Below are 15599 nucleotides of genomic sequence, written 5' to 3'. Positions count from 1 at the left end.
CCGCGCTCCCATTGGCCGCCCCCGCCCCCACGTGACTTCCCCCCGCTTCCCCCCCCGTTTCCCGGCACGCCCCGCCCCCCGCGCGCTCCCATTGGCCGCGCCCCGCGCGCCCCCCGCCGCTGATTGGCCGCGCCCCGCGCCGCTCCCCCCCGCCCCGCCCTCCCCCGTCTCCATGGCGACGGCGGCGCGGCGCCCCATTGGGCGCGGCGCGGGGGGGCGCGCCGCCGACGTCACCGCCGCGCTCCTTATAAGGAGCGGGGCGGGGCCTGCGCCTCACTCGCGGCGGCGATGGACGGGAGGTGAGGGGGGGAGGGGCGCGCGGGGCGGTTTTGGGGCCATTTCCGGCGATTTCGGGGCTTTTTTCGCCGCTTTTTGTCGCTTTTCGGGCCCCCGGGGCGCCGCGCCGGGCCGGTGGCGGGGGGTCCCGCGCGGCCAATCAGCGGCGGGGGGCGTGGCCCGGGGGGTCCCGGCCCCCCCCCCCAAAATGGGGCGGGGGGAGGGGGGGATTTTTTTTGGGGTTGTTTCGGGGGGTTTTGGGGTTTTTTGGCGAAGGGGGCGGGGCCGGGCCGGGCCCAAAGGGCGGCTGGCCCCGGGCCCGGGCCCCAGGGCGAGGGTCAAGGGCGGGGGGAGGGGAGGGGGGGCGGGGCGGGTGTGGGCGGGGTCACGGGGTCAGTTCGGGGTCACCCCGGGGTCATCCCGGGGGTCACGGGGTCACCCCAGGTCACCCCGGGGTCATCTCGGCCCGTACTGGTTTATACTGGTCCATACTGGTCCATACTGGTTTATAGTGGTCCATACTGGTCCAAACTGGTCCATACTGGTCCATACTGGTCCATACTGGTTTATATGGCTTTATACTGGTTTATACTGGTTTATACTGGTCCATACTGGTCCATACTGGTCCATACTGGTCCATACTGGTTTATATGGCTTTATACTGGTTTATACCGGTTTATACTGGTCTATACTGGTCCATACTGGTTTATACTGGTCCATACTGGTTTATGTGGCTTTATACTGGTTTATACTGGTTTATACTGGTCCATACTGGTTCAAACTGGTTCAAACTGGTCCAAACTGGTCCATACTGGTTTATGTGGCTTTATACTGGTTTATACTGGTTTATACTGGTTCATACTGGTCCATACTGGTCTCTCCCATCCCCCAGTTATGAGTCCATACTGGTCCATACTGGTTTATATGGCTTTATACTGGTTTTATACTGGTTTATACTGGTCCATACTGGTCCATACTGGTTTATACTGGCCCATACTGGTTTGTTTGTACTGGTCCATACTGGTTTATACTGGTCCATACTGGTTTATACTGGTCCATACTGGTCTCTCCCATCCCCCAGTTATGAGTCCATACTGGTCCATACTGGTTTATATGGCTTTATGTGGGTTTATACTGGTTTGTACTGGTCTGTGATGACCCAAACTGGTCCATACTGGTCCATACTGGTTTATACTGGTCTATGATGCTCCAAACTGGTCCAAACTGGTCTCTCCCATCCCCCTAGATACCAGTCCATACTGGTCCATACTGATCCATACTGGTTTATATCACTTTGTATGGGTTCACACTGGTTTATGCTGGTCTGTGATGACCCAAACTGGTCCATACTGGTCCATACTGGTTTATACTGGTCCGTACTGGTCCATACTGGTTTATACTGGTTTATACTGGTTTATACTGGTCCAAACTGGTTCATACTGGTCTATCCCATCCCCTAGATACAAGTCCATACTGGTCCGTAGTGGTTTATATTGGTCCCATACTGGTTTATATCACTTTATATGGATTTATACCAGTTTATACCGGTTTATACTGGTCCGTACTGGTTCATACTGGTTTCCTGTCCCCCCAGCTACGAGGCGTGCGCGGAGGCGGCGCGCTGGCTGCGGGCGCGGCTGGTCCGTACTGGTTTATATTGGTCCATACTGGTTTATATCACTTTATATGGATTTATACCGGTTTATACCGGTTTTATACCGGTTTATACTGGTCCGTACTGGTTCATACTGGTTCATACTGGTTTATACTGGTCCAAACTGGTTCATACTGGTCTATCCCATCCCCCTAGATACAAGTCCATACTGGTCCATACTGGTTTATATTGCTTTATATGGGTTTATACCGGTTTATACTGGTCCATACTGGTTCAAACTGGTTCATACTGGTTCATACTGGTCTCTCCCATCCCCTAAGTTATGAGACCTGTACCAGTCCATACCGGTCCGTACTGGTCCATACTGGTTTATATCACTTTGTATGGGTTTATATCGCTTTATATGGGTTTGTACTGGTTCATACTGGTCTATGATGCTCCAAACTGGTCCAAACTGGTCTCTCCCATCCCCCTAGATACGAGTCCATACTGGTCCATACTGGTTTATATCGCTTTTCTATGGGTTCACACTGGTTTATACTGGTCTGTGATGACCCAAACTGGTTCATACTGGTCCATACTGGTTCATACTGGTTTCCTGCCCCCCCAGCTACGAGGCGTGCGCGGAGGCGGCGCGCTGGCTGCGGGCGCGGCTGGTCCGTACTGGTTTATATTGGTCCATACTGGTTTATATCCCTTCCTATCGCTTTACAATGATTTATACTGGTCCGTACTGGTCCATACTGGTCCATACTGGTCCATACTGGTTTATACTGGTTTATACTGGTTTATACTGGTCCAAACTGGTTCATACTGGTCTATCCCATCCCCCTAGATACAAGTCCATACTGGTCCATACTGGTTTATTTTGGTCCATACTGGTTTATATTGCTTTACATGGGTTTATACCGGTTTATACTGGTCCATACTGGTTTATACTGGTCCGTACTGGTTCATACTGGTTTCCTGTCCCCCCAGCTACGAGGCGTGCGCGGAGGCGGCGCGCTGGCTGCGGGCGCGGCTGGTCCGTACTGGTTTATATTGGTCCATACTGGTTTATATCACTTTATATGGATTTATACCGGTTTATACTGGTCCATACTGGTCCATACTGGTTCATACTGGTTTCCTGCCCCCCCAGCTACGAGGCGTGCGCGGAGGCGGCGCGCTGGCTGCGGGCGCGGCTGGTCCGTACTGGTTTATATTGGTCCATACTGGTTTATATCACTTTATATGGCTTTATACCGGTTTATACTGGTCCATACTGGTCCATACTGGTTCATACTGGTTTCCTGCCCCCCCAGCTACGAGGCGTGCGCGGAGGCGGCGCGCTGGCTGCGGGCGCGGCTGCGGGAGGCGCCGCGCGTGGCGCTGGTGTGCGGCTCGGGGCTGGGGGCGCTGGCGCAGGAGCTGCGCGACCCGCAGAGCCTGGAGTACCGCGACATCCCGCACTTCCCGCGCAGCACCGGTACTGGGACAAACTGGGAGCACTGGGAGGGACCGGGAGGGACCGGGAGGGACCGGGAGCCGCGGTTACCGGGGTTACTGGGAGCACTGGGAGCGCTGGGAGGAGCCGCGAGTACCGCGACATCCCGCACTTCCCCGCGCAGCACCGGTACTGGGACAGACTGGGAGCACTGGGAGGGACCGGGAGCGGGGTTACTGGGGTTACTGGGGTTACTGGGAGCGCTGGGAGGAGCCGCGAGTACCGCGACATCCCGCACTTCCCGCGCAGCACCGGTACTGGGAGCACTGGGAGCACTGGGACAAACTGGGAGCACTGGGAGGGACCGGGAGGGACCGGGAGCCGCGGTTACTGGGGTTACTGGGAGCACTGGGAGCGCTGGGAGGAGCCGCGAGTACCGCGACATCCCGCACTTCCCGCGCAGCACCGGTACTGGGACAAACTGGGAGCACTGGGAGCGGGGTTAGCGGGGGTTACTGGGGTTACTGGGAGCACTGGGAGGAACTGGGAGGAAGAGTTCTGGATGGTTCTGGGGGATTTTGGGGGATTTTGAGTGGTTTTCAGTGGTTTTGGGGGGTTGGGGCAGTTTGGGGAAGTTTTGGTGAAGATTGGGGGGTGGTTTTGGGTTGATTTCGGGGTGGTTTTGGGTTGATTTTGGGTGATTTCGGGTGTTTTTGGGGTGATTTTGGGTTGATTTTGGGTGATTTTGGGTGTTTTTGGGGTGATTTTGGGTGTTTTTGGGGTGATTTTGGGTGATTTCGGGTGTTTTTGGGGTGGTTTTGGGGTGATTTTGGGTTGATTTTGGGGGTATTTTTGGTGGTTTTGGGTTGATTTTGGGTGATTTCGGGTGATTTTGGGTGATTTCGGGTGTTTTTGGGGTGATTTTGGGGCGGTTTTGGGTTGATTTGGGGTGATTTCGGGTGGTTTTGGGTTGATTTTGGGTGATTTCGGGTGTTTTTGGGGGTGATTTTGGGTGTTTTTGGGTGATTTTGGGGCGGTTTTGGGTTGATTTTGGGTGATTTCGGGTGTTTTTTTGGGGTGATTTCGGGCGTTTCCCTCGCCCCCGGGGCTCGCCGGGCCCGGGTGGGCGTGGTGACTCCCGGCCCCGCCCCCAGTGCAGGGCCACGCCGGGCGATTGGTCGTCGGCCGCCTGGGCTCCACCCCCTGCGCCGTCCTGCAGGGGCGCTTCCACCTCTACGAGGGCTACAGCCCCGCCCAGGTGAGGCCACGCCCCCGGGACACGCCCACTGCACCTGGGACACGCCCATACCAGAAGGCCACGGCCCCTCCCCTGCCTGGCCCCCCTTGGCCACGCCCCCGGCCACGCCCACGAGGCGTTAATTGCTCTGCTGGCCACGCCCCCTGACTGCAAACTGACCAATGAGTGACCGCTGACCACAAACTGACCAATGAGTGACCACTGAGTGACCACTGACCCCAAACTGACCCCAAACTGACCAATGAGTGACCCTTGAGTGACCCTGAGTGACCCTGAGTGACCACTGACCACAAACTGACCACAAACTGACCAATGAGTGACCCTTGAGTGACCCTGAGTGACCAATGAGTGACCCTGAGTGACCACTGACCCCAAACTGACCACAAACTGACCAATGAGTGACCCTTGAGTGACCCTGAGTGACCCTGAGTGACCACTGACCACAAACTGACCAATGAGTGACCGCTGACCCTTGAGTGACCCCTGAATGACCAATGAGTGACCACTGAGTGACCCTGAGTGACCACACCCAGAGTGTTCACTGACCGCTCCCTGGTCACTCAGGGGTCACTCAGGGTCACTCACTGGTCACTCAGGGGTCACTCAGGGTCACTCAGGGGTCAGTGGTCACTCATTGGTCACTCACTGACCGCTACAGGTGGTCATTCCTGTCCGGACGCTGGCCCTGCTGGGCGTGCACACTCTGGTGCTGACCAACGCCGCGGGGTCACTCAGGGTCACTCAGGGTCACTCAGGATCACTCAGTGGTCACTCATTGGTCACTCAGGGTCACTCAGGGTCACTCAGGGTCACTCAGGATCACTCAGTGGTCACTCAGGGGTCACTCAGGGTCACTGACCGCTCCAGGTGGTCATTCCCGTGCGGACGCTGGCCCTGCTGGGTGTCCACACGCTGGTGCTGACCAACGCCGCGGGGTCACTCAGGGTCACTCAGTGGTCACTCATTGGTCACTCAGGGTCACTCAGTGGTCACTCAGGGGTCAGTGGTCACTCAGGGGTCACTCAGGGTCACTCAGGGTCACTCACTGGTCACTCACTGACCGTTGCAGGTGGTCATTCCCGTCCGGACGCTGGCCCTGCTCGGGGTGCACACGCTGGTGCTGACCAACGCCGCGGGCTCGCTGCGGCCGGGGCTGACCGCCGGGCACCTGCTGGTCATCCGCGACCACATCGACCTGCCCGGCCTGGCCGGGCGCTCCGCCCTGGTGGGGCCCAATGACGACAGGTGGGCTTCGGGGGGAAAAACGGGGAGTTTGGGAAAAACGGGGTTTGGGGGGAAAAACGGGGGATTTTGGGAAAATGGGGGTTTGGGGGGGAAAAATGGGGTTTTGGGAAAAAATTGGGATTTTGGGAAAAAAAAGTTTTTTGGGATAAAAAGGGGGATTTTGGGGAAAAGGGGGTTTTGGGGGGAAAAACCTGGAATTTGGGAAAAATTTGATTTTGGGAAAAACCGGGGATTTGGGGGGAAAACGGGGATTTGGGAAAATGGGGGTTTGGGGGGAAAGGGGCGATTTGGGGGGGAAAAGGGGGTTTTGGGAAAAAATTGGGATTTTGGGAAAAAAAAAATTTTGGGGATAAAAAGGGGGATTTTGGGGAAAAGGGGGTTTTGGGGGAAATAATGGGGGTTTGGGGGAAATGGGGGGTTTAGGAATAAAAAGGGGTTTGGGGATAAAAAGGGGGATTTGGGGGCAAAATGGGGTTTTGGGGGGAAAAAGGGGGATTTTGGGTAAAAGGGGATTTTGGGCATAAAAAGGGGGATTTTGGGAAAATGGGGAATTTTGGGGGGAAAAGGGGGGGTTTGGGGAAAAGGGGGATTGGGGGAAAAATTGAGGGTTTGGGGAAAATGGGATTGGGGAGAAAAATGGGGGTTTTTGGGGGGAAAAAGGGGGAATTTGGGAAAAAATGGGATTGAGAGAAAAACGGGGAATCGGGAAAAAATTTAATTTTGGGGAAAAATGGGGGATTTGGAAAAATGAGGGATTTTGGGGGGAAAAAGGGGGAATTTGGGAAAAACAGGGTAGGGGGGGAAAATGGGGGGGTTTGGGAAAAAATGGGGGATTTGGGGGAAAAGGGGTTTGGGGGGAAAAATGGGGATTTTGGGGCCGATTTTGGGGTTAAAAATGGACATTTCAGGGCTGACTTTGGGGTTAAAAGTTGACATTTTGGAGCTGATTTTAGGGTTAAAAGTTGACATTTTGGGGCCGATTTTGGGGTTAAAAATGGACATTTTGAGGCCAATTTTGGGCTAAAAATTGGTATTTTGGGTTTAAAAGGGACATTTTTGGGGTTATAAATGGACATTTCAGGGCCAATTTTGGGGTTTAAAATGGACATTTTAAGGAAAATTTTGGGCTAAGAAAGGACATTTTGGGGCAGAAGAGACCAATTTTGGGTTAAAAAAGGCCATTTTGGGGTAAAATCTGCCGTTCTCAGGTTCGGGCCGCGGTTCCCGGCCATGACGGACGCCTACGACCCCGCGCTGGGGTTAAACAGGGACATTTTGGGGCTGATTTTGGGGTTAAAAACGGCCATTTTGGGGTTAAAAATGCACATTTTAGAGCCGATTTTGGGGATAAAAATTGACATTTTGGTTCTGATTTTGGGGTTAAAAATGGACATTTCAGGGCCGATTTTGGGGTTAAAAGTGGACATATCAGGGTCAATTTTGGAGTTAAAAATGGACACAATAGGGTTGATTTTGGGGGTAAAAATGGACATTTTGGGATTAAAAGTGGACGTTTTGGGGTAAAAAATGGACATTTTGGTTCTGATTTTGGGGTTAAAATCCGACATTTCAGGGTCGATTTTGGGGTTAAAAGTAGACATTTTGGTTCTGATTTTGGGGTTAAAAGTGGACATTTCTGGGCTGATTTTGGGATTAAAAATTGACATTTTGGGGCCAATTGGGGGTTAAAAATGGACATTTCAGGGCCGATTTTGGGGTTGAAAGTGGACAATTTGGGGCTGATTTTGGGGTTGATTTTGAGATTAAATAGGGGCATTTTGGGACAATTTGGGGTTAAAAGTAGACATTTTGGGGTAGACAGGGCCAATTTTGGGGCAAAAATGGACATTTTTGTGTAGACATTGCTGATTTTTGGGGTAAAATGCGGCGATTTCAGGTTCGGGCCGCGGTTCCCGGCCATGACGGACGCCTACGACCCCGCGCTGGGGTTAAACAGGGACATTTTGGGGCTGATTTTGGGGCTAAAAACGGCCATTTTGGGGTGTAAATGGACATTTTTGGGTAGAGAGGGCTGATTTTTGGGGTAAAATGCGGCGATTTCAGGTTCGGGCCGCGGTTCCCGGCCATGACGGACGCCTACGACCCCGCGCTGCGGCGCCTGGCGCTGGCCCTGGCCCCCAAGGAGCTGCGGGCGCGCTCGGGGGTCTACGTGGGCGTGGGGGGGGCCCAGCTACGAGACCCCCGCCGAGTGCCGCTACCTGCGCAGGGTGGGCGCCGACGCCGTCGGTGAGGAGGGGGGCTCCCCACGGGGAGGGGGCTCACAGGGTGGGGGAGGGGGCTCACGGGGGGGTCCCGAAGGATCCTAAAAGAGGAGACCCAAAAAACCCCAAAAGCAGCGCTGAATTGCCCCAAATCAGGCTGAATTCAGACCCAAATCAGCCTAAAACTGCCCCGAATCCGCCCTAAAAACGTCACAAATCGTCCTGAAAGAACCTCAAATCCAGCTCCAAATCCAGCCCTAAAACAGCCTAAAGTAGCCCTAAATCCAGACCCAAATCTTCCTCAAGTCACCCTAAAAAACCCCCAAATCCAGCCCCAAATCAGCATAAAATTGCCCCAAATCCAGGCCCAAATCCAGCCCTAAATCCAGATCCTAATCCAGCCCCAAAACAGCCTCAAATCACCCTAAAAAAGCCCCAAATTCGGCCACAAATCCAGATCCAAATCTAGCCCCAAAACTGCCACAAATCAGCCTAAAAAACCTCAAATCCAGCTCCAAATCCAGCCCTAAAACAGTCTCAAATGCAGCCCCCAAATCCTGACCCAAAACTGCCACAAATCACCCTAAAAAATTCCCAAATCCAGACCAAAATCCAGATCCAAAACTGCCAAAAATCATCCTAAAAAAAACCTCAAATCCAGCCCTAAATCCAGCCCCAAAACTGCCACAAACAGCCCCAAATCCAGCCCTAAAACCAGACATAAGTGCCACAAATCAGCCTAAAACAGCCCCAAATCCAGCCCTAAATCCTGATCCAAATCCAGCCCCAAAACAGCCCCAATTCCCCCTAAAACAGCCCCAAATCCAGCTCTGGGTTCTGCACGGGCCTGGGCGCCGACGCCGTCGGTGAGGAGGGGGCTCCCAGGGGGGTCCCGGCTGGATCCCCAAAAAGAGAGACCTGAAAAAGTCCCAAATCTGGCCCAAAATCCAGCCCCAAAACAGCCCCAAATCCAGCCCTAAATCCAGATCTAAATCCAGCCCCAAAACTGCCACAAATTAGCCTAAAACTGCCCCAAATCCAGACCAAAATCCAGGCCCAAATCCAGCCCCAAAACATCCCCAAATCACCCTAAAACAGCCCCAATCCAGCCCCAAAACAGCCCCAAATCAGCCTAAAAAATTCCCAAATCCACACCCAATCCAGCCCCAAATCCAGCCCTAAATCCAGACCCAAAACTGCCACAAATCACCCTAAAACAGCCCCAAATCCAGCCCTAAATCCAGATCTAAATCCAGACCCAGAACTGCCTCAAATCCAGACCCAAAACTGTCATAAATCACAGTAAAACAGCCCCAAATCCAGCCCCAAATCTGCCACAAATAGCCCCAAATCCAGCCCTAAAACCAGACCTAAAAGTGCCACAAATCAGCCTAAACTGCCCCAAATCCAGATCCAAAACTGCCCCAATTCACCCTAAAACAGCCCCAAATCCAGCCCCAAATCCAGACCCCAAACAGCCCCAAATCAGCCTAAAAAATTCCCAAATCCACACCCAAATCCAGCCCTAAATCTAGACCCTAAAAGTGCCACAAATCATCCTAAAAAACCCTCAAATCCAGACGCAAAACTGCCACAGATCACCCTAAAAAAGCCCCAAATTCAGCCACAAATCCAGGCCCAAAACAGCCACAAATCACCCTAAAAAATTCCCAAATCCAGACCAAAATCCAGATCCAAATCCAGCCCCAAAACAGCCTCAAATCACCATTAAAAAAATCTCAGATCCAGCCCTAAATCCAGCCCCAAAACTGCCACAAATAGCCCCAAATCCAGCCCTAAAACCAGACATAAAAGTGCCACAAATCAGCCTAAAATTGCCCCAAATCCAGATCCAAAAGTGCCCCAATTCACCCTAAAAAAGCCCCAAATTCAGCCACAAATCCAGACCCAAAACAGCCACAAATCCGGCCCTAAATCCAGCCCCAAAAACCCTCAAATCACCCTAAAAAAACCCCCAAATCAATCCCCAAATGTAGATCTAAATCCAGCGCAGGTGTCCCCAGGTGTCCCCAGGTGTCCCCAGGTGTGTTCTGGTGTGTTCAGGTGTCCCAAGCCATGTGCCCAGGTGTGTCCCCAGGTGTGTCCCAGGTGTCCCCAGGTGTGTCCCAGGGTGTGTCTCAGGTGTGCTCAGGTATCTCCAGGCGTCCCCAGCTGTGTCTCCAGGTGTCTCACCTGTCCCCAGGTGTGTCCCAGGTGTCCCAGGTGTCCCCAGGTGTGTCCCCAGGTGTGTCCCAGGTGTGTCTCAGGTGTGCTCAGGTATCTCCAGGCGTCCCCAGCTGTGTCTCCAGGTGTCTCACCTGTCCCCAGGTGTCCCCAGGTGTGCTCAGGTGTGTCCCAGGTGTGCTCACCTGTCCCCAGGTGTGTCCCAGGTGTCCCCATTGTCCCGAGGTTTGCTCAGGTGTGTCTCAGCTGTGTCCCCAGGTGTGTCCCAGGTGTCCCCAGGTGTGTTCCCAGCTGTTCCCAGGTGTCTCACCTGTCCCCAGGTGTCCCCAGGTATCCCCAGGTGTGTCCCCAGGGTGTGCTCAGGTGTGTCCCAGGTGTGCTCACCTGTCCCCAGCTGTCCCCAGGTGTGTCCCAGGTGTCCCCAGGTTGTGTCCCAGGTGTATCCCAGGTGTGTCTCACCTGTCCCCAGGTGTCCCAGGTGTGTCTCAGGTGTCTCAGGTGTGTCTCAGGTGTGTCCCAGGTGTGTCCCAGGTGTGTCCCCAGGTGTCTCACCTGTCCCCAGGTGTGTCCCAGCTGGTGTCTCAGGTGTGTCTCAGGTGTGTCCCAGGTGTGTCCCAGGTGTGTCCCCAGGTGTCTCACCTGTCCCCAGGTGTGTCCCAGGTGTCTCAGGTGTGTCCCAGGTGTCCCAGGTGTGTCCCCAGGTGTCTCACCTGTCCCCAGGTGTGCTCAGGTGTGTCCCAGATGTCCCCAGGTGTGCTCAGGTGTGCTCACCTGTCCCCAGGTGTGTCTCAGGTGTGCCCCAGGTGTGTCCCAGGTGTGTCCCCAAGTGTCTCCAGGTGTGCTCACCTGTCCCCAGGTGTCCCCTGGTATCCCCAGGTGTGTCCCCAGGTGTGCTCAGGTGTGTCTCACCTGTCCCCAGGTGTGTCCCCAGGTGTGTCCCAGGTATCCCCAGGTGTGTCCCAGGTGTGTCCCCAGGTGTCTCAGGTGTGTCCCAGGTGTCCCCAGGTGTGCTCAGGTGTGTCCCAGGTGTCTCACCTGTCCCTAGGTGTGTCTCAGGTGTGACCCAGGTGTGACCCAGGTGTCTCACCTGTCCCCAGGTGTCCCCAGGTGTGCTCAGGTGTCCCCAGGTGTGCTCAGGTGTGTCTCAGGTGTCTCACCTGTCCCCAGGTGTCCCCAGGTATCCCCAGGTGTGTCCCAGGTGTGCTCAGGTGTGTCCCAGGTGTCTCACCTGTCCCCAGGTGTCCCCAGGTGTATCTCAGGTGTGTCCCAGGTGTGCTCAGGTGTGTCCCAGGTGTCCCCAGGTGTGTCCCAGCTGTGTCTCAGGTGTATCTCAGGTGTGTCCCAGGTGTGTCCCCAGGTGTATCTCAGGTGTGTCCCAGGTGTCTCAGGTGTGTCCCAGGTGTGCTCACCTGTCCCCAGCTGTCCCCAGGTGTGTCCCAGGTATCCCCAGGTGTGTCCCCAAGTGTCTCCAGGTGTCTCACCTCTCCCCAGGTGTCCCCAGGTGTATCTCAGGTGTGTCCCCAGGTGTGTCCCAGGTGTCTCACCTGTCCCCAGGTGTCCCCAGGTATCCCCAGGTGTGTCCCCAGGTGTGCTCAGGTGTGTCCCCAGGTGTGCTCACCTGTCCCCAGCTGTCCCCAGGTGTGTCCCAGGTGTCCCCAGGTGTGCCCAGGTGTGTCTCAGGTGTGTCTCAGGTGTGTCTCAGGTGTGTCCCAGATGTGCTCAGGTGTGTCCCAGGTGTGCCCAGGTGTCCCCAGGTATGTCCCAGGTGTCCCCAGGTGTCTCAGGTGTGTCCCAGGTGTGTCCCAGGTGTGTCCCAGGTGTATCTCAGGTGTGTCTCAGGTGTGTCTCACCTGTCCCCAGGTGTGTCCCAGGTGTGCTCAGGTATCTCCAGGTGTGTCCCAGGTGTGTCCCAGGTGTCTCACCTGTCCCCAGGTGTGTCCCGGGTGTGTCTCAGGTGTCACCAGGTGTCTCACCTGTCCCCAGGTGTCCCCAGGTGTGTCTCAGGTGTGTCCCAGGTCTCTCACCTGTCCCCAGGTGTGCCCAGGTGTCTCAGGTGTGTCCCAGGTGTGTCCCAGGTGTCCCCAGGTGTGTCCCAGGTGTGCTCAGGTATCTCCAGGTGTCCCCAGCTGTGTCCCCAGGTGTGTCCAGGTGTGTCTCACCTGTCCCCACCTGTCCCCAGGCATGAGCACGGTGTCGGAGGCGGCGGCCGCGCGCCACCTGGGGCTGCGCGTGCTGGGGCTGTCGCTCATCACCAACTCCGCCCCCGCCGACAGCGACGACGAGGACGACGACGAGGGTGACGCCGGTGACGTCACGGCGGAGGGGGCGGGGCCCGGGCCGCGCCCTGCCGCGCCCGCGGAGGCGCCGGGGCACCGCGAGGTGCTGGAGGCCGCCCAGGAGGGCGCGCGGCACCTGCGGGCGCTGCTGGCCGCCCTGGCCCCCCGGCTGGACCCCGCCCCCGGCCACGCCCCCGCCGTGACCTCATCGCTGGGCTGACGTCACCGCCGGGGCGCGTGACGTCACCGCGGCGGGGCGGTGACGTCGTGTCTGCAGCGATGGCGGTTGTGCCCTTGGTGCCCGTGGGGGATTCTCCCCCACCCACCCGAAAAAATCCCTTTGGGGCGTCCTGGAATCCCCTGGAATTGCCCCAAAAAAAATCCCCCTGGATACCCAAAAATCCCCCCCAAAAATTCCTTTGGGATCTCCTGGAATTCCCTGGAATTGCCCCAAAAAATCCCCCTGGGATTCCCCAAAAAATCACTTTGGGAATTCCCAAAAATTCCCCCCGAAAAATCACTTTGGGACGTCCTGGAATCCCCTGGAATTCCCAAAAAATTACCCCCAAAAAAAATCACTTTGGGAATTCCCAAAAATTTCCCCCCGAAAAATTCCTTTAGGGTCTCCTGGAAATCCCCGAAAAAAATCTCCCCAAAAATCCCTTGGGAATTCCCAAAAAATCCCCCCCAAAAATAACTTTGGGGTCTCCTGGAATCCCCCCCAAAAAAATCACTTTTGGAAGTCCTGAAATTCCCCCAAAAAATCGCTTTGGGATCTCATGGAATCCCCCCAAAAAAATCCCCCTGGGATTCCCCAAAAAAACCCCAAAAAAATCACTTTGGGAATTCCCAAAAATTCCCCCCAAAAATCCCTTTGGGGTCTCCTGGAATCCCCTGGAATTGCCCCCCAAAAAATCCCACCTGGATTCCCAAAAAAAAAAAAATTCCCCCCCCAAAAAATCACTTGGGGATCTCCAGGAATTTCCCCCCAAAAAAAATCCGTTTGGGATCTCCTGGAATTCCCAAAAAAAAATCCCCCCAAAAATCCCATAAAAATCAAAAAAAATCCAAAAAATCCCCCCAAAAAATCCCCCAAAAATCCCCAAAAAATCCCCCAAAAATCCCCAAAAAAATCCCCAAAAAATCCCAAAAAAAAATCCCCAAAAAATCCCTTGGAAATCCCAAAAAAAATTTATTAAAAATTTTTAAAAAATCCCCAAAAAATCCCCCAACCCCCCCCAGGACTCCGCGACATTCCGGTGCCATTAATTAACCCCGAGCCATTAATTAACCCCGAGCCATTAATTAACCCCGAGCCGTTAACGAGTTCTGCATTCCGCGCCGGATTTTGCCTTAATTCCCCCGAAATCCGCGAAATTCCCGCTCGTTAATTAGTCCTGTGTCGTTAATTAGTCCTGTGTCGTTAATTAGCGCCGTGTTGTTAATTAGTCCCCAGTCATTAACCCCGTGTCGTTATTTAATTCCACGTCGTCAATTCCCCAGTCGTTCATCTCACTAATTAAATCTGCGTCGTTAATTAACCCCGTGTCATTTATTAATTCTGTGTCGTGAATTAATTCTGCGTCGTTAATTAGTTCCATGTCATTTATTAATTCTGCGTCGTTAATTCTGTCTCGTGTTGTTAAACCCGAGTCATTAATTCTGTGTCATTAATTAAGTCTGTGTTGTTAATTAATTCCGTGTCATTAATTAATTCTGTGTCTTCAATTAATCCCATGTCACTTGTTAATTCTGTGTTGTTAATTAATTCTGTGTCATTAAAACTGTGTCCTTAATTAATTCTGTGTCAATAATTAATTCTGTGTCAATAATTCCACGTCATTAATTCCAAGCCATTAATTAATTCCGTGTCATTAATTAATTCAATGTCATTAATTAATTCCCCGTCATTAATTAATTCTGTGTCATTGTTAATTCGATGTCATCGATTAATTCCATGTAATTAATTCAGTGTCAATAATTAATTCCGTGTCCTTAATTCCCCCTCATTAATGCCCTGTCATTAATTCCAAGTCATTAATTCCGTGTCATTAATTAATTCCGTGTCATTAACTAATTCCGAGCCATTCATTAATTCGGTCTCATTAATCCCGCGCCATTAATTAATCCCAGCTCGTTAATTTCCGGTCTTTGCCCCCTCTGGTCTTGCCTTAATTGGGTGTCATTAATTAACTAATTAGCCCTGCCGTAATTAATGAGCCCCCCGTAATTAGGCCTCACAGTTAATTAACTCCTCTGATTAATTACCGCAGGCTAATTAATCCCCTCCAGGAATCCTTCCGGCTTCGTTAGTCCCATCCCGTTAATTAATTAATTAATTAATAGCGACACATTCCAGGCTAATTAATCCCTATTCCTTAATTATCCCGGGTTAATTAGCCCCCCCCCCGGCTGAGGGTTCGTTAGCGCCGTCACGCTAATTAACAGCTGCAATTAATTACTGGAAGCTAAGCAGCTGCTTAATTAATTATTTGGGGTAATTAACGATTAATGAGGCCAGTGGTTTATTCACGTTAATTACCCGCGCTTCGTTATCCCCAGATTAATTAATTCAGGGCTAATTAATCAATCAATCAATGCTGCAATTAACCAGCAACGGCTCATTAATTACCCTGATTATTAATTAATGATCCTCATCAAGCCGCGCTTGAGGCTGCGCTTGATTAACCCAAATTGATTAATTAATTATTAATCGGTAATTAATCAGAGGTTAATTAGCTGACTCCCCTTCGCGCCACTCGCTGATGAATTAATTAATTATTATTAATTAATTAATTAACGAACCGTTCCAGCTCGTTTACCACACCCCCCCTCTCCAGGCCAGTTAATTAATTAATGAATTGTTAATGAAGGGGGCGTGGCCTCGGTTAATGAGCGCGGGAAGCGGCGATTAATTAAAGTTGTTGGAAAGTTCGTTAAGAGTCGAGTGAGTTAATTAAAACCGGGAGAAACGTTAATTAAGGGCGCGGCGTAATTAATGAAAACTCGGGGGAAAGTTCGTTAAGAGCGGAGTTAATTAAGAGAGGGATGGAAGTTAATTAGGGGTGGAATAAAATTAATTAAAAGCTGGACAATA

The 15599-nt window shown here is 53.0% G+C and overlaps 2 protein-coding genes across 2 annotated transcripts; both read left to right on the top strand.

Annotated features, from left to right (window-relative positions):
• The first annotated feature begins 182 nt into the window (after positions 1–182).
• On the top strand, positions 183–15436 carry PNP (purine nucleoside phosphorylase). Its single transcript, XM_064402220.1, is given in 7 exon segments — positions 183–299; positions 3196–3359; positions 4472–4575; positions 5645–5820; positions 7885–7999; positions 8001–8067; positions 12406–15436. Coding segments are annotated over 7 exon segments (954 nt in total). The 5' UTR covers positions 183–288; the 3' UTR covers positions 12723–15436.
• Positions 8584–11288, top strand: LOC135288887 (keratin-associated protein 16-1-like). The gene is made up of 4 exons (XM_064402228.1): positions 8584–8588; positions 9786–10086; positions 10402–11029; positions 11272–11288. Exons 1-4 carry the CDS (start codon positions 8584–8586, stop codon positions 11286–11288), a joined length of 951 nt encoding a protein of 316 aa, XP_064258298.1.
• Positions 15437–15599: the final 163 nt, after the last annotated feature.

The sequence above is a fragment of the Passer domesticus genome, chromosome 36 (assembly GCF_036417665.1).
Source record: "Passer domesticus isolate bPasDom1 chromosome 36, bPasDom1.hap1, whole genome shotgun sequence".
NCBI classification, from domain to species: Eukaryota; Metazoa; Chordata; class Aves; order Passeriformes; family Passeridae; genus Passer; species Passer domesticus.
The sequence above is the reverse complement of the archived record's forward strand: the minus strand, read 5'-3'. Positions and strand labels throughout refer to the sequence as shown.

Coding starts and splice junctions, on each gene's coding strand:
- LOC135288887 (XM_064402228.1), top strand. Junction 10,087..10,401: donor GTGTCCCCAGGTGTCCCCAG/GTGTGTTCTGGT, acceptor GGTGTGTCCCAG/GTGTGCTCACCTGTCCCCAG.